General features: G+C 37.3%; 2 protein-coding genes across 6 annotated transcripts; both read right to left on the minus strand.

Moving 5' to 3' along the window:
• Positions 1-169: 169 nt before the first annotated feature.
• Positions 170-5,448, minus strand: gfi1aa (growth factor independent 1A transcription repressor a). Of its 2 annotated transcripts, none has more exons than XM_051129799.1 (7): positions 5,310-5,448; positions 2,341-2,504; positions 2,065-2,250; positions 1,420-1,802; positions 870-1,007; positions 611-776; positions 170-492 (listed from the first exon to the last, which is right to left on the minus strand). In XM_051129799.1, exons 2-7 carry the CDS (start codon positions 2,444-2,446, stop codon positions 314-316), a joined length of 1,158 nt encoding a protein of 385 aa, XP_050985756.1. In that variant the 5' UTR covers positions 2,447-2,504; positions 5,310-5,448; the 3' UTR covers positions 170-313. The 2 variants fall into 2 exon arrangements, with proteins under 2 accessions (XP_050985756.1, XP_050985763.1); XM_051129806.1 differs by lacking the exon at positions 5,310-5,448 and adding an exon at positions 4,339-4,415 and having other exon boundaries at positions 171-492.
• evi5a (ecotropic viral integration site 5a) lies at positions 4,813-23,246 on the minus strand. 4 transcript variants are annotated; one of them, XM_051129747.1, is made up of 17 exons: positions 22,485-23,246; positions 22,087-22,242; positions 21,289-21,442; positions 20,984-21,208; positions 20,818-20,892; positions 20,606-20,731; positions 17,124-17,267; positions 16,525-16,614; positions 16,294-16,385; positions 15,616-15,676; positions 15,436-15,489; positions 15,221-15,340; positions 14,747-14,842; positions 14,506-14,655; positions 12,864-13,010; positions 9,890-9,973; positions 4,813-5,454 (listed from the first exon to the last, which is right to left on the minus strand). In XM_051129747.1, exons 2-17 carry the CDS (start codon positions 22,182-22,184, stop codon positions 5,365-5,367), a joined length of 1,806 nt encoding a protein of 601 aa, XP_050985704.1. In that variant the 5' UTR covers positions 22,185-22,242; positions 22,485-23,246; the 3' UTR covers positions 4,813-5,364. The 4 variants fall into 4 exon arrangements, with proteins under 4 accessions (XP_050985704.1, XP_050985696.1, XP_050985709.1 ...); XM_051129739.1 differs by having other exon boundaries at positions 14,747-14,884; positions 22,485-22,962; XM_051129752.1 differs by lacking the exon at positions 14,506-14,655 and having other exon boundaries at positions 14,747-14,884.
• Positions 23,247-23,648: the final 402 nt, after the last annotated feature.

Genomic DNA, 23,648 nt, shown 5'->3' on the forward strand with positions numbered 1-23,648 from the left:
GACAGGTATATTGCTAACAAGTTGCTGCAAGCATTGGAAACATCACAAGAATATGAGTTAACATATACATTAAATCTTTTTGGCCTACATATTGACCTTATGATGGAGTATTTCAATTTAATCCATTTTAATGAATTTTTCCAAGTAAAAAGAACTGATTTTTTGTTTTGTTTATTAATACTTTGCAAGGATAAAATATCACAGCTTGTTACAAAATACCAGGAAAATAAATTTCCTTAATCCATAAAACCACACAATTACATTAATTCTACAAAGTGTCACATGTGCAAACAGTCATATGTAAAAAAATGTCCTATTTAAGTCCATGTTGTGTTTCTTTGTGTCTCCTCAAATCTACTTTGCGCTGAAAGCCTTTGCCACAAAGTTCGCATCCGAAAGGCTTGAATCCTGTGTGTTTTCTGCTGTGCGTGATGAGATTTGAACTCTGACTGAAGGCCTTGCCACACACTTGACACTTGTGCGGCTTTTCACCTGTAAAATATATGAAATATAAGATATTTATGTATGTATGTATGTATTTATTTATTTATGACAAATAATACTTTGCAGAAATATGTATTTGCATTATTTTCATCAAAATATAAATCACCTGTATGAATGAACGTGTGTTTTTTCATATCCGATTTCTGGTGGAATCGTTTGCCGCAGTACTGACAGGGATATGGTCTGGTGTCAGAGTGGATGAGAAGGTGCGTAGACAAAGTGGACGACCTCTTGAAGCTTTTGTCGCAGATTTTGCAGCTAAAGACCCTTTCCTGCCGGGAAAAAAAGGTCATTAGTAAGATTGTCTAGGCTTATATTACTGTCTAAATTATTAAAAATTGTGAGAATGCAGGCATAAGCCTTACCTGTGAATGGACAGCTTTATGTTGCTCCAGGCTGACAGCGTGGCCGAACGTTTTTCCACAGATTTCGCACGCGAAAGGCCTCGTGCCACTGTGTGACCTCCGCACATGAACTTCTAGCCCATGAGGGGTCGAAAATACCTGTTAAAAAACAAAAGCATAACAGTTTAGAAGAGGGAACATAATTCTCTGATTTTAAACAGTCGTCTGATAGCAGCAGTTACGTGTCTACAGCATGCGCTTTTAATAAATAGAACGTTATTGTGCATTTGGTGTAGGCTAGACGATATTATATCGTTCTAGTTACTCTAGGCTATATAGCTATATACCGTTCTTGGTGTGAACTGGTCTTTATGCTTAAATGCTGGGAATTAGTTTTTTTAAACAAATACAAATTCTGCCTTTATTATTTTTAAACTAAAGTTTTATTTCAATTATTACTTTTAATTTATTTAATAGATAACTTGGAGCGAATAGTTAAGGACAAGCAGCTGATGTTGCTTAGAATAAAAATATATATTTATAAAGACATAAATAATAGAAACATTGATACCTTTGTGCATTTTACGCATTTGTACGACCCGCTTAGTTGAAGTCGCGTGCACATAATATCAGACTCCGAGTCGATTTCTGCTACTTTAGTTGCCATCTTGAAGTCGGCATAAAAGCCTCTACTATCCAACAAGTTAGTGGTCAGAGAGCCATAGTCCTGGTAAAATCGCCCGGATTGTGTTGGTTCAATGAGTAGATGGGGACCCGGCTTTCTGTCCATGGCATCATACACCCCCACTGATGCCTCTGAATCCACAGAAACACGGTTGCAGGACTGAATAAGCTGTCTGAGTTCGGATGTTGAATGGGCCCAAACATACGGACGGAAAGTCATGTCGAAAGGCTGAGAATCATCTGGAGAAGACACCGGGCATTTATCCAGATCTAGAGTCAATTGTTGTAAAAGGAACATGTAATGATAATTGTACAAGCGTTTTCATGTAAAAACTTTACTGTAAAATTGGTACTCCCAAAAAAGTTACAAAGCTGGGTCGGTAGGCTTAAGACCCTGTAGCCTACTTTTTTAATATTTTAAATTAGTAGCCTACTTCAGAAGTATATCAAAATGTATATTTTTGTTTCAAAAGGGTACTGCCACAGCGGCAGTTTTGTAACTTTTTCTGAGAGTGTATGAGACCATCCCAACCTGGAGAAGTTCCCGATGACAGGGGTCTCCAGAAGTCCTCATAGTCGGATGAGCGGTCACACACACTGCCCTCGCAGCTCAGCGGAGACTGTTGAGAGGAATGATCCGCCGTGCACACCATGCTGACCTTAGGGGAATGATTGCCCACCTCCACCGGGCTCTCCGGGATCTGCCCCATTTGACTTTCTAAACCCAATAAAATTCACAATGCATTATTCATCGCTATTTTAATTAACGCTTTTCATTGCCTGATTAGAATTGACTTATAATTCGTACCTTGGCATGTGAGAAGTTTCTCGATTGGGATGCAGTTGTCGTCCAGGTAACGGGGTTGGTGATAACTGTACGCCCGTTTGCTCTTCACCAAAAATGACCTCGGCATGTTTACTCTCCGTTATCAGGCTCAGGGTCACCAATCACTCACGGCTCTCCAATCCTGCCTAAAATGGCGCAAAACGGATTTAGATCGAGAGCACCAGTGTGAAAAAATGCACCTGATCTTGACAGAACTGCATAGGGCCGGTCTGTCAAATCTCTACCATGCAGCCTTTTGCAATCAAAACCTCCCAAATAAAGCAAAAGCGATTTGAAGTCGAGGCACTCCACAGTACACTTTGTTATTAGGCTGCCTTTTGGCAACTTGATCTCAAAGCCTTAGTAAACTGATCCTCTGACATCGCGATATACCAACCTCACGTCACTTTCAAGTAAGGGCCTGCAAATGGAACACAGAGTATTATTGCCAATAACTAATTGTTTTTTTAGTCGTAAATAACCTGATGTCGAGACTTAAGGAATATCAAATTGAAGTAGGGCAAATTCATTGTTTCAAATATATCTGTTTCCCTAATAATAAATAATAAAGACAGTGTTATTATATATCGAACAGGTTAGAATTATGAATAGCATCTCTGTTCCTGTCTCACGCACAATGGCATGCTTATTCGATTTAGCATAAATAAAACAAAAATTACGTAGTAAATAGAATGTTTAATTGGTTGTTCTATGTACATTTATAAAGACGGTATAGGCCCTATCATACATCTGATTGCGCAATTCTTTTGGAAAACGACGAACAGTTGTATAAAATGTGACAAACAATTCATTAGGACAATTGTTCAGCATCCTTGAGTCATATATTTTCATGCATACGGACATATTATACATGTTACGTTCTAAATTAAATAACTGGCTTTTGTGTTTTAATTGCACAAAAGCCAAAGGAAATCATTATGATATTATCTGGAAAATATTTACGTTGTATTTGATAATGTATCTTTTTCTGTTGACTTTCTGTATAAACCTGAGAAGAAACGTTTTTTAATTATTTGTATAGCAACACTTTTTTTTATAAACAAAATTGTTCCAAAACAGTTTTATGCATTGACAGCAATGAGCAAGATAAAGGAGACAGTGACGGCGAGAAAATGATGCAACAGGCTACGAAGTAATCTTTAGTGTGCAAATGAAAAAGGAAGGAACTATTACTAATTGTAATAATTAAATAAAAATAAAATATCATAAATAACAACCGTTTGCTTCACAAAAGTAGGCTATGTATGCTTTTTATTTTCTTACAATTAAAATTAGGACTATCAATAGAATCAGATTCATCTCATAATTTCAGAGTAGTCTTTAGAATGAAGTCATTATACTTTTAAATGTCGGTAAAATGTTACCTTTTCCATTTTGTTTAATTTCCATATTTTATTTTACACTTTTTCTTTCAATCTGATTTTTTCCCTAGACCCCCTAGCACCCCCTTGCGGTCCCATTGGGGTCCCCGGACCCCGTTTGAAAACTCCTGCCTTAGGCAACGTATAGCTAATGTTCTGCCTGTAGCTGATTAAAAAATGAACAACACTGATATGCCAACGCAGCGGTTGTATAAACTGGCCTGACAATTTCAATAATATCGAACTAAGGTTCTAGCAGTCAGACTGTGAATGGGAAAAACTTTGGCGCACCGGCTGTTCACACTCACAGTGTGTGGCTACAAGTATGCTATGGTATCTCTTAACGTTTCTCCATTAAGTTACAGTTATCTGGCAAAGTATGTGCAGAAACCCAAATGTCTTAAAACTTACCAAGGTCAATGCGTCAAGACAACAAACTTTATCCAAAGCGATTTTTTTAAAGTTATGACACCTGACTTCTATCCGAATGAAAATGCGATTAGAAATAGAGGCAAGAGAAGTAAGGCATCCATCAAAATTGCAATCTGCTGCACGCTGTTGGTCTAAACTGATTGTACTGAGTCAGGACGGGACTCACCTGTTGCGCTGCGCTGTTGTGCTCCGCTACAGATGACTGCTGCCTCCGTGTCAAACTACAGCCGCGCAACACACGCGCCTTAAATACACATTTTAACTTCCTGAACGCGACCGTGTTTGATCGTGTCTCACAAACATTTCACCCAATTTTTGTAAGTGCCTGCAGCGACGTAACCCTATACATTTCAATTCCAGTTGTAAGGAGACATAAATGATAGTTATGTGAACTGCATGTTATGATGTAGCCTGATTACTGTAGACGCCCATAGTGATCCTAAATCACATTAGGATTTTTGGCTTGTCTGTGTGGGACGATTTTATATTTGCCCCAGGTGTGGTTTTCTGTAATTATTCTTCCTGGAATAACAGTTCAGCCAACGCTGGGTGTTATTGCATTTTTAAAAATACATTCAAATCCATACATACAGTGACCTGAATACACCTATTCTATGACGAATATGTTTTCAATTTACAGTTAAAATTTTGGAATGTTTTATTTATATTTGTAGGTTTGAGACATAAAGATTGAGTTTTATACATATAAAGAAAATATAATAAAATAAAAAAGAATAATAAAGAAAAACCAGATTAAAATAATTAAATAACCATACTATTAATAATATTACTGACATACTGACATAAAGTTTACAAAATTCCTATGCATTTAAAACAACAGAAATATTTATGGCTGACTATGACTAAAAACTCTTTTACAATGTGACAGTACTAACAAGTGCTGTCTGATGTTCACTTGATGTTAGATCTAAGACATTTAACATCCTTTTTTTCTGGTAAGAATGAGAAATCTTGCTGTCACTTTCAAGTGTTAATGGCAAAACTGTCACAGAGTGTCTGCACTCATGACACTTAAAGTGTTGCAGCATGTTTAACAGCTGGGGCTGTGAAGACTCTCTCATAGTGGACACTTCAGCTGTGGGTAGCGCTCTTAATAGAACATCTTCAGCGTCTCACCGGATGGCGTGCTTCTGGAGACAGGATGACGGGACGTTAGGGCTGCTGTCCATTTTTAGGTGTCATGGTGCTTCAGAGAGGCGGATGTGGAAGGCCTTAGTGCGGGTTGAGAAAATGACGTAGTATGTTTGGAGAGGCCCTGAATCTGTGAAGAATGAGATCAATCCAGTGTTGTAAAAAGACTACATAATCATACTGTATAAAAACATTAAACAGAAACTAAATCAAGGGCTGATTATATTAACACTGAAGCTTTAAAAGGATTGTCCATCCAGAAATGAGATGGCTGTCATCATTTACTTACCCTCATATCGTTTCAAACTGTATGACTTTTTCTTCTGCAGAACACAAAAATATTTTGTAAAAAAAAAAAAAAAAAAAAAAAGTCATACAGATTTGGAATGACATGAGGGTTAGTAAATGACTGCAGAATTTTCATTTTTGGGTGAACTATCACTTGAAGTCACACAGCACTAATGTTTCTGCACTGACATATGCATATGCAGAATTTACCACAATTAACCACAATTGCCACAGAAAGTGACAAAGATGCCTCACATATTCACAAAAAAAAAAAAAAAAAAAAAAATAATAGTGCATTTTTTGTTTCTTTATCTTTTATCTTGTCTTTGATAGGTCTATTAATTTTTAATATTGTTGTAGGCCTAGTAATAAATTTAGTGTGTCTTTGTAGATACCATAGTGACCTGTAGAGTCAGATATCTGTATTCACTGTTTTGGGTTTTGTTGAATATATAGTATTATAGTGAGAGTTTTTTTTTTTTTTTTACATTAATAACAATAGTAATAATAGGATGACTAATCATTCAATTTTTTTTTCATTTAGCTTCATTTTTAACTGCAATTATTTTCATTTTACGTATATATTTATTTTCTATTAATTTATTAAAATTATATTTTAAAATTCAATTCAAATTAATTTTGTATTTAAATTTATTGAAACATTTATTTTAAAATTTATTTAAACATAAATTTATTTAAAATGCCTAATTTTCTGATAGTATGGTCTACTAAGAATTAATCTTATATTGAAAGTCCTCTGTCTTCAATCCTTCCAGATCAAAGCTAATGGCAGTATAAAGAGTAAATGTGAAGCAAAGTCAAAATACAGACACAGTCTATCTAACAGCATAGCACGGAGTGTAAACGTGACAAACCTCCTCCTCCTCACATCAAGAACAGGAAACCAAAGACAGACTTGAACAGACACTATAACTGCAGCAATAGGTCAATACTTCTGAAACACTGACGTCTATTTTTCTTTCTCTGCTTTCTTCTAGGGCAGAGACTTTCTGCATCTCTTTAGGGAGTACGTGATTGAAATAGCTGCATAAAGTAGCTGTGATAATGGTTTGAGGTTTCTAGGTTCTCAGAGCATTCACTTTGTCTGGTAGTTATGAGAAGAAAGTATGAGACGTATACAAGCTTTCACGACCACAACGTTATTTCTAAATTTGAGAAGTCAGCCTACAACTCTCAACCAGAGAGCAATCAGAGATGGCGCATGGCTTAGCAGCTCTTTAAAAAAGGAGACATTGATTATAGCCACACACATCTCTCAATTCGAAACCACGCATGTGAGAATTAACGTTCAGAATGCATACATTCTCAATGCATACAACAGCATTATATTTCTATATCAGTACAGACTGAACAAGAACTTCTAGCTATCACAGAACTCTAAAGTTCTCCCAAAGAGATTTGACTACAACATTTATGAGCAAAACACAATGCTATCAGTAACAAACCAGATTATAAGAAATACGTATCCATCTAATTTAATCAGACTGGCACCTCTTGCCACCAAAACCACAGAAAATCAGTCAGCAAGCAGGAGGTGTTCAGGGGCGCTCACACCTACAGGTTATCTGATAGTGGCAGTTTCTCACCAGACCTCAAACCACTGGCAGTGTTTCTGTTCGTGACAGATAGGGAACATAGGAAACATTAGGGCAAAATTATGCATCAGAAGATGTCCAAAAATGTGTTGTGTCATGAAACTACTCTGAGCCTTATGCATTTGGGTCATTTCTGACCCAGAGGTATTTTTTTTAAATTAAAACAAATAATACATTTTTAGGATGGGATTTATGTCTTTTTTTTTAAGTGATAAAGCCATATAAAAAAATCTGTAATATTTTGTATCATTTTAATAGAAAATATAAAAAAGAATAGAATACAAAAAATATATATTTTTAAATTATTTTTAGCGGGGGACAAATAGCAAATAAACTACAATCCCAAAATTTTGCAGAGCAAACATTTTAATGCAGAGTAGTCTATTCTGAAAAGTCTATTCAAGTAAAATTTATATATTTTATTAGAAAACATTGCAGGCTTTAAAATGTAGGTTTTTATATATATATATATATATTTACATGCTGTCATAAATATAAAATAAATACAAAATATTTTTTTAAAAATAATATATTAAAATAAAATCTCATAAATAATGTGTGGGGGGGGATTTTTGAAAAAACATTTGTTTTCCCGCTACTGTTCACTTAAAGGATGTAAGTGTAATAATAACATGGTATGCATGGTAACAAGCAAGTTTGTTTTACTGGGTCAAAACTGACCCAGAGTGTGGAAAAAGGCTACAGTTTTTTAACGTCATAATAATGGTTTAAAATCTCTATACTAACACAGGGATTTTTTTTTTTTTAACTACGTGTGAAATCACAAACTAAAACTACTAAAACTGATGATTCATCCATATATGTTAGCTGCAGAGTGATTGTTTGTCACATGGCTTGATTCTCTTCTTGTTGCACCATGTGAACTGCAGTTTATCTCACTAGCACCTTTTTGACAATGCTATGTGGCAAGACAATAATGAACCAGGCAGCACGGTTAACCGGTTACAATGGGAGGAGGTCTTCCGTTATCTTTGTAATCAGCTATGCTCATCGTGAACCTGCGTGCCAGGGTTTCTGGTTGTAAATCTACTGAACAGTGGGGTGCTACAAATCACATGGAGGCAGACGTGTTGAGAGGTGCTAAGAGTTTCCTGGCCATTGTGTGGCTATTTGAGAAAATGTTCTCTCAATAAGGAGAAGTTTGGCTCCACACCATACGTGCATGATCATGGCTCTGATGGCATATTGTGACACGTGTATTTGACTAATTTCATTTCATGTCAGAAGTTTCGTTTTGGTTCCTTTGTGCCTTGCTGTGCTGCAGTACTACTGCAGTAGTAGCGTTAGCATGCTCGTATGTGTGTTAGCCTCACTGTGTAGCTTCTGACACAGTCTAATTGTAATCTGCGGTCTTACTGGAAGATTTATTTGTCTGGGTGCACCACCTCCGCCTGACAAGATGTGTAAAACATGTGGCTAGCAAGTCACAATCAAAATGTAGAAAATCTTTACATCTCAGGAGAAGTTGCAGTTGAATTTTCTTTAATTAAAAGTCACCATGAAATTAAAATTCACCCTGTCTATTTTGTAACTGCATATTATCCGGAAGTAAGCTATTTTCTGTGAATGTGTGAGACTTTCAATTCATTAAGTGCTATAGGAAATTGACTAGAAGAATAGTGCAAAATAGTATGATAGAAAGTACCAGTTTGCAATATCATGCAGCATAACAGACTGTTTTTGTACAGGCAAAATGTAAATAATGTAAATAAGTAATTAATGAAAATAAGTAAAGTTTCTTTCTTTCTTTTTTTTTGATCTTGTAAAATGTTATAACTCTGATAGATATCCAAGTCCTCAGTCCATACTGTTTCTTTTTCAATAATGTTTAGGCCAATTCATACCAAGAATGTTAACTAGAAAGATAACTATTATGATAACTATTTATGCGCCCACCCCAACAGATGTTTTTATAAGCATGCAGCAGTTCTGTCAACGACTGTTTTACATTCTCACATTCTTTAAAGTTGAGTGGATTCTGATTGGCTGTCAATGTTTTTATCATTCATCAGTTGAAAAAAGTGTTTTAAAAGTAATTCTGATAGTATCGTTCCATGTCAATTTTAATATAGCTGTGGACTTTGCTATTCTCAATTTGCAAATTGCATCTTTAAACCATCAAAAGGCATCGTTCACCCAAAGAAATTCTGCCATTAATTACTCACACAATAAGGAAAAACACAAATAAATAGAGATTTATGTCCCTCCAATAAAAAAAAAAATCTTTCAAACTTTGATGCTTTAAAAAGCTCATAACGCCATTGTAAAAGTAATCCATATAAACTGAGTGGTTTAATCCAAGTCTTTGATCACTTTATATGATAAACAGTTTTAATTTAAGCTTTTCACACTGATCAACACACGTAGAGCTTAACAAATATGGTAAACAGAAGTTTAACCATACTTGCCTGGCACAAGAGTAACTGATGAGTAATTTTAATTTTTGGGTGATTTAACCCTTTAAAGACAGACATACTTTTCAATTGTGAATTAGTATAACCATAAATACTGATACTGTTCAATCACTGGTGAGCAAAACTGGCATTCAGTATATGAAGCCATGGACAGTTACACTGCTGGGCCTGTTGATGTGCAAAAAGAGAAACGGATGTGACATGAAATGAAAAAGGTCAGACATACTTGAATTTGTAATTCTGTGATCTGCTTTTGAAGAACTGTGATGATGGTCATGTTCGCTGCTTCTTTGTCCTGCTTTTCCTTTTGCTGGGGAAAAGGTAAACACCTCTTAAATTCACTGAAGCACAGCAAATGATGCAAACAGGCTGGTATAAAAGACACAATATGATAAATGGTAAAGTAACACTCAGTGTTTTGAAATCAGACTTAAACTCATAAGAATATTTTCGTCTACCACCAACGCACCAGACTAGCCCATCCGATGGAGCACTCTTCTGACATTAATGCAAACAGTTGTCTGTTTCACATCACTGTAAAGTGAGATACAGTGTTGGCATTTTCTTGCAAAATCACTTCTGCATAAAAGAGCTGATAGACAAGTGAGATGTGGAGGCTTGGTCTGAGTGTGTGAACTACGCCAGCATCTGAAGATTTGGCCAGCAAAGTGAGAAAGATGTTATCATTGCTCTGCTTCTAGAAAAGCAGAAGATACCGGTTCCCTCAAAGCTGATTGGCTGAAAAAACAGACAAGCCACTTTTGCAAGTCATGTGTGATGAATAAATGGAATAGTCGCTGATCTGAGCTTCACAAATGAATTGGACTGTGATTAGTGCTCATGGAAAAAGCTAGTGTATTGTGAAGTGCTTTCATTTCTTCTGTCAGTCAGAAAATGAGTTAAGGGAAGCATTTTTGGCATAACATTAATTATCACAAATATCACAAAAAAAAATAGGCTGCGTACAATGGACGTAAATAAGGCCAATATTTGGAGGATGTGTATCTAAAAATTTAATAAAAGCACTGTTGGAGACCAGAGGTCTCCGGCTCAAATGTTTGATTTTGCTAATATTTATTCAGAAGAAAGATCCTATTTTTACTCAGAGATTAATAGTTCTATTAGTAAAATCTGTTGACTTTAGCAATCTTTGTTGCAGTATGTGCCAATGGTGACCATTCAAAAATGGGGAAACAGACTTTTCAAGTTTTTCTCCAAAGTTTGCATGGCTGTAACTCAAGAAATATTAAAGATATCTTAATGCCCTTTTAGATATTGGGTCTTAACAAACTTTCCTTTTGGCATCTTTATTTTTCTTTATTCGGTTCCAGAGATGTTGGAATTTCAATATGGCTCCAGGAGTAAATCGTTAAATTGTACACATTTTCAGTGGTCAAAAACCAAATGTGGGTCAGTTTGAAAAAATATGATATTTCTTCTCTTTTAAAGAGGAATGTCTGAAGAACAAATAACGTTAAAACTAGAGGTGTATCTCTTTCTGTCAAGACAACTGCATTGAACATACCTTTCTGAGTGCCATAAATATTCTTTTTCCAAAGTTTGTGTGCCTATAACTCAAGAAGTATTAAAGATATTGCAATAAGATTTTAGATTCTAGTTGTTAATAAACTTTTCTTTTGAAATCTTAATTTCCAAGGCCCTACATCATTCAGTCCCTAAGTTATGGGGATCTCAATGAGGCTCCATGATTGCTGAATGTTACCCATTTTCAGTGGTCAAAAACCAAATGTTGGTCACTTTGTGTACAGCTGATACTTATTTTATATAAATAACAATGTCTAAAGAAGAAACTGTTAAACTTAGAATTGTATCTTGTTTCCCTCTATCAAAACAATTTTATAGAACATAACTGTCTGAACGCTAAAAGCACTGTACTTGTCACACTGTACAGTCCTAATCCCTAGGTTACTGTTATTTTTTGCATATTTGCATTGTAAACAGTAATGACCACTCAAAATGGGTAGGATACTAAATTTGGAGCTGCACTGAGATCTCGATATCTCTGGGATTTAACCATATAGGGCCTTAAAAAATGAAGATTCAAGAAGAAAAGTTTCTTAAGAACCAGATTCTAAAATCATATTAAGATAACTTTAATACTACTTGAGTGCACACAAATTTTGGAAAAATAATATTTATAAGAGTCAAACAGGTATGTTCTAGCTATGCAGTTGTTTCGATAGAGGGAAACAGGACACAGTTCTAATTTTAACATTATTACTTCTTTGGACATTGTTCTTTGAATAAAATAAGTATCAGCTGTACACAAAGTGACCAAAAATGGGTAATATCCAACAATCTGGACATGGAGCCTCATTGAGATCCCCATATCTCTGGGACTGAATAATATAGGGCCTTGAAAATTAAGATTAAGATTTTTTTAAGAAAGTGCTAAAAAAAAGTGTTAAAAAAGTGCTGTTTCCTCATTTTTGAATGGTCACCATTGGCACATAATGCAACAAAGACTGCTAAAGTCAACAGATTTTACTAATAGAACTATTAATCTCTGAGTAAAAATAAAATAATGATGGTGCCTTCTTTCTGAAGCCATATTTACCCCCCTGTAACTTCTCTCTGAATCTAAGGTGAAAATTTCCATTTTGTCCTCCCTCTACAAAATAGTGGATTACTCAGTAAATATTCATCCATGACATTTAATATTTTGGCTTTCATTATTATACATGTATATCTTTCTTTAGAAAAAATATTAGCAAAATCAAGAATTTGAGCCGGGGAAGTTTCTGAAATTTGGTTGATTTGACACGGAATGACCCTGTTAAGCTGTCATTTTTGTTTATTGTGTTGTCATGGTCACAAAGGTTTAAAACTGAATATAACTTTACACAGTACAATGTTATTTTGCTATTTTTCTCACATTTTATTCTGTAAGTGCCTCACCATAACCCAGATTTGTGCTTTTTTTTTAAGAAAAGTGTAGACAATAGGAAATCACTTTTTTTGTGCTTTAATGCCACAAGTGCTGTCGACTGAGCTTAACTTGTACTCAAGCTAAAATATTCCTTTAACGGAGTTGAGCTCAGTCAGTGAGAGAAATGTAATGACACTCGTGGTCCAAACCAGGATTATTTTAGCCTGAAGGAAGTCAGCGAGGGTAAATGACACTGTAATTAGACACCTCCAGACTGTCAAATAGCAGATGATGTCAGGTGTGGTGTTACCTTGTATTGAACAGTTGAAAACTGCTGTCTGCTCTGTTGTAATTGGCTGCACAGATCTTGGTTCTGTGATGTCAGCTCCTGTAGATGATCTCGCTGGCTTTTTACATGCGCTTCAATTCGATTTAGCTGGTTACTGTATATTTTGTTCTGTAGTGAGAAGAGAACGGTTAAAATAAGAGGACTGAATTAAGTCACATTTAACAAGCCCATGTCAGGACATAGTTTAGCATTGATTTGCAGTAGTACTAACTGCGTTAGTGATTTCAGTTTTTCAGAATCTGATTTTGGAGTCCTGTCTTACGCAGCCCTAGACATTTCTAGACATCTTTGTAATGTTTCCCAATCAGAGATAAGAATACTTTTGAAATCTCAGGATGTTTCATCATGTTGCAGTGACAGTGAAAAACAAAATTCTCCAGTTGGTAACTAAAATATATATGCCTTTTAATAAAATAAACAAAACATGATTAACATATTTATCAAAAAGGTAAAAAGGGGGTTATGTCTCCAAATGTCAGGAAAGAAGACAAATACTGAAATATTAAAATGCAGTAATTGAAATGCAATTATTACAATAAATTATTATGATGTAAAAAAATACATTAGTTTTAAATAATTTATTATATATTAAACTAAATAATATTACATTTTATTTCATTATTAACAAAATACAAGTAACAAAATAACACTTAACATTTGATAGCTATTAGTCCATGTTATTCTAGCTTAACAGTCACAAAGTTGGTTATTCAATAGAAATTCTCCAGTATTTTTGATTCATTAATTTTGATTCATTTTTTTAATAATTAAAATTAAACTGTCTATATTTTCACATTTCAGATTTAAAACTCCGTGTGATAGCCTAAGTTGGAGCTAATTATAACCGACCAAACACATACGTTTTTTCTGTGTCGTCTTTTTATTTAATGTTGGCAACATAACGGAATTACGAAAGTACCAAATGAACTAAGGTCAATATCATAAATAGCTACAAGTAAGATTCGACGTTTGCATTTTACTGGCCATTAAAATTTTCTAATTTTAAAATATCTAATGCTGACCGCGACAGTTTCTTTTTTTTTTTTTTTTTTTAGGAAAGATAAAGACAACAATTACAACAGAAAAAAATTGTGAGCGGTCACCCGCTCTATCACGCAGCACGACTGAAGCGAAACGGATTGCTCGATTCACACAGCGCTGCTGCCTTGATCTGCGTCGTGTCTTCACGACTCGTGATGGTTAGTGCGCGCGCCAATGGTTTGTTCAAGCAGCGCGAATGCTTTAATTCCCACACTTTAATGGTATTTATAGCTTCTGAGGAAGGGTTATCTCTAAATGCAGATCTGTATGTGAGAGACTTAAATATATGAATCTAGTCTACCCTCTCGGTGTTGTTCACGTCCCAGTGGTTAACCCTGTGCAATGCAAGCGTGCCATAAGTTGTTCTATATCTTTATAATATCATATGCTAATATAAATTATATAATACACTTAATAATAAACTGTATTTTAGTGTCAATTTTGACCTAAAACCAGTTCCAGGAGTAAGCGACAAGAACTAAGCGTTCACTGCTCTTCTGTTCCTCATATTGCAGTGCATAAAGTTGTAAACCAGCAGATATTATCAGCTGAGGGTTTTAACCTCTGTCTGCAGCTTCATCAGTCTGTGGCGGCCCTCTTTAAGCGCGGCTTGAGTGAGTGTTTCCTTCAGTCTTGTGCTCAACAGCTCCACCTGCAGTTCATTCTGTGTAATGCTGATTTTCTGCTGACCACTACAATGCACCTGTTGCCTCTGGGAGAGAGACAGTGAGGTTTTGATAACCCTTACTCACGGTATACTGAATACTGAATATCTTCTTTTCTCTAAACCCATACAAAGTTACCTGCCATTTCTCCTCTAGGTCTTTAATGCGTTGTTTTAGCACTTTGAGTTCAGTAAGTGCCTCTGCTTCCTGCATTCTACAGCTGATCAGCTCCGTCTGCAGATACATCACACTGTCCTCATTAGGCACAGTGCTTTTCTACAACACAGACACACACATGTTTATGATTACTAAAGCAACCCCAAATCTGTCTAAACATCAGCATGTGATGTCTGACATGCTTTCAAGTTTAATACATTTAAGCCTATGAATAAACTGCTGCAAGGATGACCTATTATTACTACCAGTATAATACCGACTACCAGCATTCCAAAAGCCAATGGAAAAGTCCTACTGACTTGTTTTGTTGCGGAAACCAGGGTTATTCTAATTTGTGGGTTGGCCTACAAAATTAGGTAATCACTGCAGCACACGAACATTGCACTTAATACTTTATATTAATGTATATAAAACAAGTTTGGATTGCATTTTGACCTCTTCTATCTGCAAGATGTTTGCCTGCATCTCTTTTAAAGCACTTTGTGACCTGGCCGTGTTTTGCAAAGTTTTCTCCAGCTCTTTCTTCAGCTGTGACACCAGTTTTTCTGAGCACCTCTGGTGGGTCGACACATGTGGGAGTAAGAGCATGAACATATGTTTAGAAAAAACTTTAACAGTAACATTAACACAAAGCCATGCAATACACTTACCTTCTCCAGTAAGGCAAGCCTCTGCTTTAAATGTTTGTTCTCTGAGAAAAGTCCCTTGAGATAAGTGAAAAAAATTAGCATTTGCAGTGGCTGAAAATGGCTTGGGTATTGATTCATAACCTAAACATTTTACTGTACTGTTCAGAAATATTATATGAAGAGAAACAAACAAGCGCTCACATTTAGTTCTTCCTGCTCCTCCAGCTCTTTTGTCTTGATAGATGCATACTCTTGTCTCAATCTAAAACAAACAAAGTAAGTCATTTTGTTTGCATAGACCAGTGGTTCTCAATTCTCGCGTACCACCTTTTTGTATGTATGTCTTATCACTTTAGACATTTGATCTATTCGACCGTAAGTATCCTGTGAAGCTGACATTAGAGGATATTCTGCCATGGTTCCAGTTTTGAAAGGAGCGTATACGTTCCATTCAAGGGGCATTAAAGTGTGCGACTTTTCTAGTAAGTTTCTTTTGTGTGTGAAGACGCTGCAGGCAATTGCGTAGTGCAAATCTGTGAATGAATGTTCTGAAGTGAAGTAAATTTCAAAAGCTTTCACATGCTCAGGGAGTAGGGAGCAATAAACAATGTCAATCGGAACACATTTTATGCATGGAGCTCTTTTCTAACCAGCCAATGATCTGAATCATGTGTGTTAAATAAGAGAGACATGCAAAATAAGCAGAGCGGTGGTATGTGACAATTGGAAAGAGCTTGATTAGCTGATTCAGATGTGTCTAATTGGGGTTGGAGCTAAACTCTGCAGGACACTGGCCCTCCAGGACCGAGTCTGGGCACAGCTTGCTTAGACAACTGGATATGCAAACACAGGAACAAGAAAAAAAATGGAAGGACATACTCTTTCATTCTGCTGGGGTTGTATTTTATTTGATATGCTGCTTCGATCAATTCATCAGGATCTAAATCCCATGATTCTAGATTCTGCAAGCACTGAAAACAACAGAATCAAAATTCAAAGTGGCTATATTTCAAAGACATAATCATTTTAAAACATTTAAAAATCCTTAAAGCTAGCATGTGGCAAATAAAAACCAAACAAAAATTTTGTTTCATTGAGGTGCTCTATTACGTTCATCATTCCTTCTGCATCATGCTTGATGAGTTCTGTCTGCTTCATACGCAGTATAGCCAAACCAACCCGGAACACGATCTCCAAACCCTACAAACACATGACTATAATCACTGATATTGTCAATTAAGTGATTATATTTAGATATTAGCAGCAGTGTTGTTGTTACGTAAAAAGTAAATCTATTAAAAGGTTTTTTGTAATTGAAAATAAAATAAAATATTACATGAAAATCTTAAATTTAAAAAAGAAAACTTAAATCTTAACTTTGCAACTAACTGACAGAAATAAATAAGTTTAAATATTAAAATTACTCTTACATACTGTAACTGTTTAAAGTTGAACTAAAACAGAAATAACATTTAAGCTAAATATAAATATTAAAAAAAAAAAAACATTGACAAAAAGACAAGATAAAAATTGCTAAAACTAAAATGAAAACTGAAAACATAAAAATAAATCCCATTTCTAAATATGAATAAACACACACACACATATATATTTCTTATTTATTTTCTATAAAGTTTTTATAGAAATTGCATGACATGCAGTGTGAAGTGATGGGTTATGATGTGATGTGGTGATGCAATTAATTGTACCTCACACATGAAGATATCAAAAATCCTACTGGCAACTCTGAGCGGCAAAGATGACAGAAGGATGTTGAGAAACCAAGAGGAGGAGAACATAGAGGTGTGGAAACCCTGAGTCTGGAAGTGGGAATGAAGCTCAGGAAGTTGATCCTATCAGTAGGAGAAAAATATTATCAGACAACAGATGGCCACAATCTCTAATCTCTGGGGTAAGAAGTGTCACCCCCTTTAGCTACAAAACTGTGTACCGTTTTGGTCATGTTACCATGTATTGATAAGCATTTTTATGCTAAACATTTTGTCTAAGGAATGTTTTAGGTCAAATAATAATATCAAATACAATGCAATTTAAAATGGTCAGTTCAAAAGGGGGTACTTTTTGAGTACTGAGTTTATGAGTATTTTTTAAAGAATTTAATAGTTAAATCCTGTTCTTTTAAACCTTTTATTTATCAAAGAATCCTGAAAAAAAATCTTACCACAGTTTCAAGAAAAAAAGCAGCACAACTGTTGTCAGTGTTGATAATAATAAGAAATATTTCTTTAGTACTAAATCATGTAACGCCACGCCCCTCTGCTGCTTCTATGGTTACTTCCTGTTTGACACCCATATAAGGAGGGCCATGCCAAACAGGAGGTGGTGAAGTATTGTTTTGCCTGTGCTGACTCTACCAAGCGTTTTCCCAGTTTTCATTGCCTACAGAATACTTCACCTCCCACAGATCCAGCAGCTTTTGGAACACAGATTACCATGGACCCAGCATCATGCCTCATTCGACTCAGTAACCGGTCAGAGACCTCTCACGCCAAGCCTGCCAAACCAAAGCCAGTTCACATCAAACCTACCCAACAAAAGCCCGCTCACGTCATGTCTGCCAAGCCAAAGTCTGCTCACGCCATGCCTGCCGCTCCAGGGCCTGCGCACACCATGCCTGCCGCTCCAGGATCTGCTTACGTCATGGCCGCCCTTCCAGAGTCTGCACCTGTCATGGCTGCCCTTCTACAGCCAGTTCACAAGATGGCCGCCATCCCCAAGACAGTTCACAAGATGGTCGCCATCCCCAAGACAGTTCACAAGATGGCCGCCATCCCCAAGACAGTTTTACAATAGCCACCATCCCCAAGACAGTTCACAAGTTGAGTCCATCTGAGTCCCCGGCCAAGATGGCTGCCACACCTGAGCCTCAACATTCCAAAATCATCTCATCCAAACCTCATCCCATCATGTCTGCCATACCCAGAGCAAGTCAATTGATGGCTGATCCTCCGGTGTCAAGTCAAGTCAGAGCTGCACTTTCAGTGCCAAGTCAAGTTACAGCTGTTGTTCCTAAGTCAAGCCAAGTTTCAGCTGTTGTTCCTGAGTCAAGTCACGTTACAGCTGTTGTTCCTGAGTCAAGTCAAGTTGCAGCTGGGTTGTCTATGTTAAGCCAAGCCACAGCTGATCTTCATGAGCCAAGCCAAGTTACAGCAGATCCTCATGAGTCAAGCCAAGCTACTGATGTTGTTCCCGAGTCAAGTCAAGCCACAGCTGATCTTCATGAGCCAAGCCAAGTTACAGCAAATCTTCATGAGCCAAGTCAAGTTACTGCTGTTGTTCCTGAGTAAAGTCAACTCACAGCTGACCTTCACGAGCCAAGTCAAGTCACAGCTGGTCTTCACGAGCCAGGTCAAGTCACAGCTGTTCTTCACAAGTTGAGTCAAGTCATTTCTGATTTCTCTGAGTCAAGCCAAGTCACGGCAGACCTCCCTGAGTCAAGTCAAGTCACGGCAGACCTCCCTGAGTCAAATCAAGTCACGGCAGACCTCCCTGAGTCAAGTCAAGTCACGGCAGACCTCCCTGAGTCAAGTCAAGACACAGCTGCGCTCCTAACAGAGCCTCTTCACGTCATGGCTCCTAGTATAGAGCCTCGCCAAGCCACGGCAGTCATGCCAGAACCTCGCCAGGTCCCGTCTGACCTTCCAAAGCCACGTCACGCCTGCCCCGCCATGGCTCCCTGCTCTGCCTGCTCTGTCTGCCCCGCCATGGCTCCCTGCTCTGCCTGCCCTGCCATGGCTCCCTGCTCTGCCTGCTCTGTCTGCCCCGCCATGGCTCCCTGCTCTGCCAGCCCCGCCATGGTTGCCTGCTCTGCCTGCCCCGCCATGTCTTCCTGTTCTGCCTGCTCTGCCATGGCTCCCTGCTCTACCTGCTCCGCCATGGCTCCTCAGAATCTAACATGGTGGACTTCGGCTTCAGTGTTTCACTGTCAGCCACTGCTCCACGGCCCAGGTCCTCCGGTGTTTCACTGTCTGCCACTGCTCCACTTCCCAGGTCCTACAGTGTTCCACTGTCTGCTACAGCTCTACGGCCCAGGTCCTACAGTGTTCCACTGTCTGCCACTACTCCACGGCCCAGGTCCTCCAGTGTTCCACTGTCTGCCATTACTCCATGGCCCAGGTCCTCCAGTGTTCCACTGTCTGCCACTGCTCCTTGGCCCAGGTCCTCCAGTGTTCCACTGTCTGCCACAGCTCCACGGCCCAGGTCCTCCAAGGTTCCACTGTCTGCCACTACTCCATGGTCCAGATCCTCCAGGGTTCCACTGTCTGCCACTGCTCCACGGCCCAGGTCCTCCAGTGCTTCACTGTCTGCCACTGTTCCATGGCCCAGGTCCTCCAGTGCTTCACTGTCTGTCACTTCTCCATGATCCAGGCCCACTTCCTCTGCATGGACCTGGTCCTCCTTCCCACCCTCTGTTCCCCCACCCTCCTGGACTGTTGTTTCTGGAGCGCCAGGAGTCGCTTCTAGAGGGGGGGATTCTGTAACGCCACACCAGCAGAGGGAGCCCTCACCCATGTACTGACTGTTTCCGCTCCCTCTGCTGCTTCTATGATTACTTCCTGTTTGGCAGCCATATAAGGAGGGCCATGCCAAACAGGAGGTGGCGAAGTATTGTTTTGCCTGTGCGGACTCTACCAAGCGTTTTCCCAGTTTTCATTGCCTTGTTTCATGGTCATTGTTTTTGTTTCATAGTCATAGTTTCTCCTTGTTTCATTGCCATAGTTTTGTCTTGTTTCATTGCCTTGTTTTATTTGTTACTTTGGACTGCTCACTGGTATTTTGACCCTCTGTCTGTTTTCTGGATTACGCTATTGTTTTGCCCTGGATATCACTGTTTGTTTGGAGATCGACCCTGCCTGTCTGATTACGTTGTGTTCAGTAAAGCTTGCACTTGGATCTATCACGCTTCTGATGAGTCCCGTTACAAATCACCATAGAATAATCCTTAAGAAAGATGTGACACGTTGAAGACTGGAGTAATGACTGCTGAAAATTCCACTATCCCTTACTTACAAAACACCAAATCTGGAGATCTACAACTCAGAAGTTCTTGTCAAATGTGCAGTTCTCAGAAATCTGACATTTATCAGGAAATGGAAAGATGACTTACTCAGCTCAAGGTTTTTGGAAAGGACATTTTACAAATAATCCAAAAAGAATTATTATTGCTTACCTTAATCAAAGCCTCAAACTGGTAAATACAGCAGCTGAGTTCAACCATATTGGATCTATACAGATCTCTCATTCTGAAGTCCTTCATTAGCCTCACAAAAATGTAGAAGGCCTCCTCTTCTGCCATCTAAAAGGTGATCATCTCAATTCATTGACTAGTACTAGCTACTATAATGCAGAATTATAATTTCAATTAAAAAAGCAATTCATTACCTGCGTTAGCAACAGGCCTACAATAAACACACTTCCCTGGCAATAGCCAATCTCTCGGTCTAAGACTGAGTAAGCCTGTAATAAAAGCCACACTGTGTTATCTATACACCTAAAATGTATAACTGTTACATTTTTTGTCACAGGTAGAGATTCTCAGTCGTCTAACCTTCAGCACATTAAACAGTGGTTTCTGGTAGGTAGCAACTTTGTTGAGAAAGAGCTGGTGTTGAGGGAGGATACGTTTCAGGTCTCTGAGTATCAGCGACTCAGAGAGAGACGAGCTCTTCAGCAAATCTGTGTACTTCTGCCGCACAGCCACATTCTGAGCGTCACATAACAGCTGCCACACAACAGGCCGCAGGTGAGCAGGGACACCCCTCCTGATCAGCACCTGAAGGAGGAATGGTACGGTAAACTGAGTGGTGAGACTGAAATCATGACATGAAACTGGTGGATTGATAAGTTGATTACCTTGATCTGTCCAACTTTTCTCTTGCGCCAGTCATCCCATTCTTTAATGAGATTATCCCATAAGTCATCCTCAAAAGAGAAGGTTTTGGGTGAGGTGGGACTTTGCAGGACCCCATTTACAGAGTACAGAGACTTAGTGTCAGTCTCTAGCAGTCTGTTGAGAAAAACAGCCTGTTTAGGAGTGTAGATGTGATGTGTACTCATCAATTTCATACACCAAATAGAACTGAGTGAATAATTATTAGGGATGAATGACTTGCCATAATACAAACATTAATTATTTACAATAATCCAAAAGAAGTGAGTGTTTAAGATGTGTGCAGTCTTTAAAATTATTTAGATAGAAAGTTAGTTTGATCCTGAATGTCATTTAAACAAACAAATAAATAAATACACTTTTCATAAGTTCTGTTTTGAGATGTATGATCAACACGATAAGCATTTAAAATGCATCTAATAATATTTAAAGTTAAATGTCAATTAAAAAAAAATAAAAATAATTGAACAGACAAATAAATAGCATACTTTCAGCAAGCACTATTTTGAGATATAGTAGATGTAATCTACTATACATCTATTGAGATATTAATAGATGTATTTAAAATACATCTGAAAGAAAGAAAGAAAGAAAGAAAGAAAGAAAGAAAGAAAGAAATAATGTTCTCTAATCTTAAACCTACAGAAAACAAGTTGGGCTGACAGTGTGGAAACAGAGATGTCTCACTAATGTAATGTGTAACTTTTTAGTTTGAGTTGTTGTTTGTAGGAAACAGTGTAGTATGGGTGTGAAAAAGTGACCTGTTCTGTTCCTCAAGTTTAGCAAGTAACTTCATCTCATCCACACTGAGCTGAGATACCGTTGAGGGAGACAGAGATGGTACAGTCAAAGAGTCCATATGTAACACTCAGAAAGAAGCAGGATGTCTTAGAAACTAAGTAACTCTCTCCAATGAGCTAAAACATCATTAAATGACAGAAACACACACACACACACACACACACACAAAAAGTGCTTATGAAAATATATAATTGAGTGTCAAATATATAATTGAAATATATAATTGATAATGGAATATAAACATATAAATGCATTGCTTTTTTCATACACATGTATCACATCTAGATTGTATATCATATTTTATGACATTTTTATCAGGATCATTGGCCTAATAATAGTGAAAACTGGGATTTCTTACCAGTGCACAAGAACTTGGCATTTGGGGGAGCAAATGTCTCCACAAAATCTTTCCTCTGTCAAACTTGTTCCAGTGACATTAGCTGTCACACCTGGCTCTTCCATACCGCAGAGGAAAAAACGACAAAACAACAAAACAATCACATGTCGCTTTATAGCAGAGTCTCACACGCTGGTCAAAGTTCCTCAAAATAACAGCTCTGCCGGTGACTCAGGAGCTTGTTTTTAAAGTGACCTAACTGAGTGAACAACTTCCTCTTACAACTTCTTATAATTTTTAGCTGACAAATATGGGCCCTGAGATAACGGTTACCTCGGGGACTTCAACCGGTTTGCTTGCCAAGAGAGTCTGCTGCATTATTAATCTCATCCAGTGCTGTGTGGGACAAGCTTTGACAGAAGCTTCCCTATATGCAGAAAGTAAGTTTTAGGTTCAAAAGGACTGTGTGTCAACATTAGGTGGAGTGGCATCTACTTTTTTGCCCCGCCCTATTTTAAGGAAGTTGCACACTAGTTCTGGTTTGTTTGCAACTCTATATGCACATTTTCACACTACATTTATTCACACCACTCATCTAAACACTTTACAAACTGTGACATTTACTGTAAAAATGCTAACCAAGTGTTAACTAATCTATGATCGCTTGTCTTATAGTCTTTTTAGTCTTTTTAGTCTTCATTTAGTTTCTCATATGTATTTATTATTTTTGTGTGCTGTGTTATTGTATAATATTGATTATTGGTATTGTTAATTGCAACTTGTGAATAGCCTCCTTAATAAGAATAAGAATAAATGTATGTTTCATGTACTTTTTAAAGACACCATAAACAAACTCTTGTAGGAAAAAAAAACATACTTTCAAAAAGAGTATGTATTATGGGAATAATAGGAAAATACAAGTATGAAATGTAATGTAATGTTTAACATTTTGTAATTACTTCTAGTTTGTTTTTTGTTTTTTTTTTTCTTTAAATATGGTTAAAGTGTACTGAAATTTGTGGTAAACTTAAATTTACTTAATTGTCATTTCTACTGAAACTTGCATGTCGTGTATTTATAGTCTAAATAATTACATTTGTAATAATGAAGAATCCTGTCTATCTATCTATCTTATTCATTGACTCATTTCATTGAAATAAATGTTTTAAGTATCGTGCATTAGAA

Source organism: Labeo rohita, chromosome 2 (assembly GCF_022985175.1).
Source record: "Labeo rohita strain BAU-BD-2019 chromosome 2, IGBB_LRoh.1.0, whole genome shotgun sequence".
NCBI lineage: Eukaryota > Metazoa > Chordata > Actinopteri > Cypriniformes > Cyprinidae > Labeo > Labeo rohita.

Bases quoted from the DNA above. Each gene is read 5' to 3' on its own strand.
- gfi1aa (XM_051129799.1), bottom strand. From the start codon at position 2,446: ATGCCGAGGTCATTTTTGGTGAAGAGCAAACGGGCGTACAGTTATCAC. The intron at 2,251-2,340 runs GTACGAATTATA...TATTGGGTTTAG, and splicing joins GAAACTTCTCACATGCCAAG to AAAGTCAAATGGGGCAGATC. The intron at 777-869 runs GTAAGGCTTATG...TTTTCCCGGCAG, and splicing joins ATAAAGCTGTCCATTCACAG to GAAAGGGTCTTTAGCTGCAA.
- evi5a (XM_051129739.1), bottom strand. From the start codon at position 22,184: ATGGACTCTTTGACTGTACCATCTCTGTCTCCCTCAACGGTATCTCAG. The intron at 15,677-16,293 runs GTATGTCCTTCC...TGTTTGTTTTAG, and splicing joins AACCCCAGCAGAATGAAAGA to ATTGAGACAAGAGTATGCAT. The intron at 9,974-12,863 runs GTAACACCACAC...CCTTTTCCCCAG, and splicing joins TTTCAACTGTTCAATACAAG to CAAAAGGAAAAGCAGGACAA.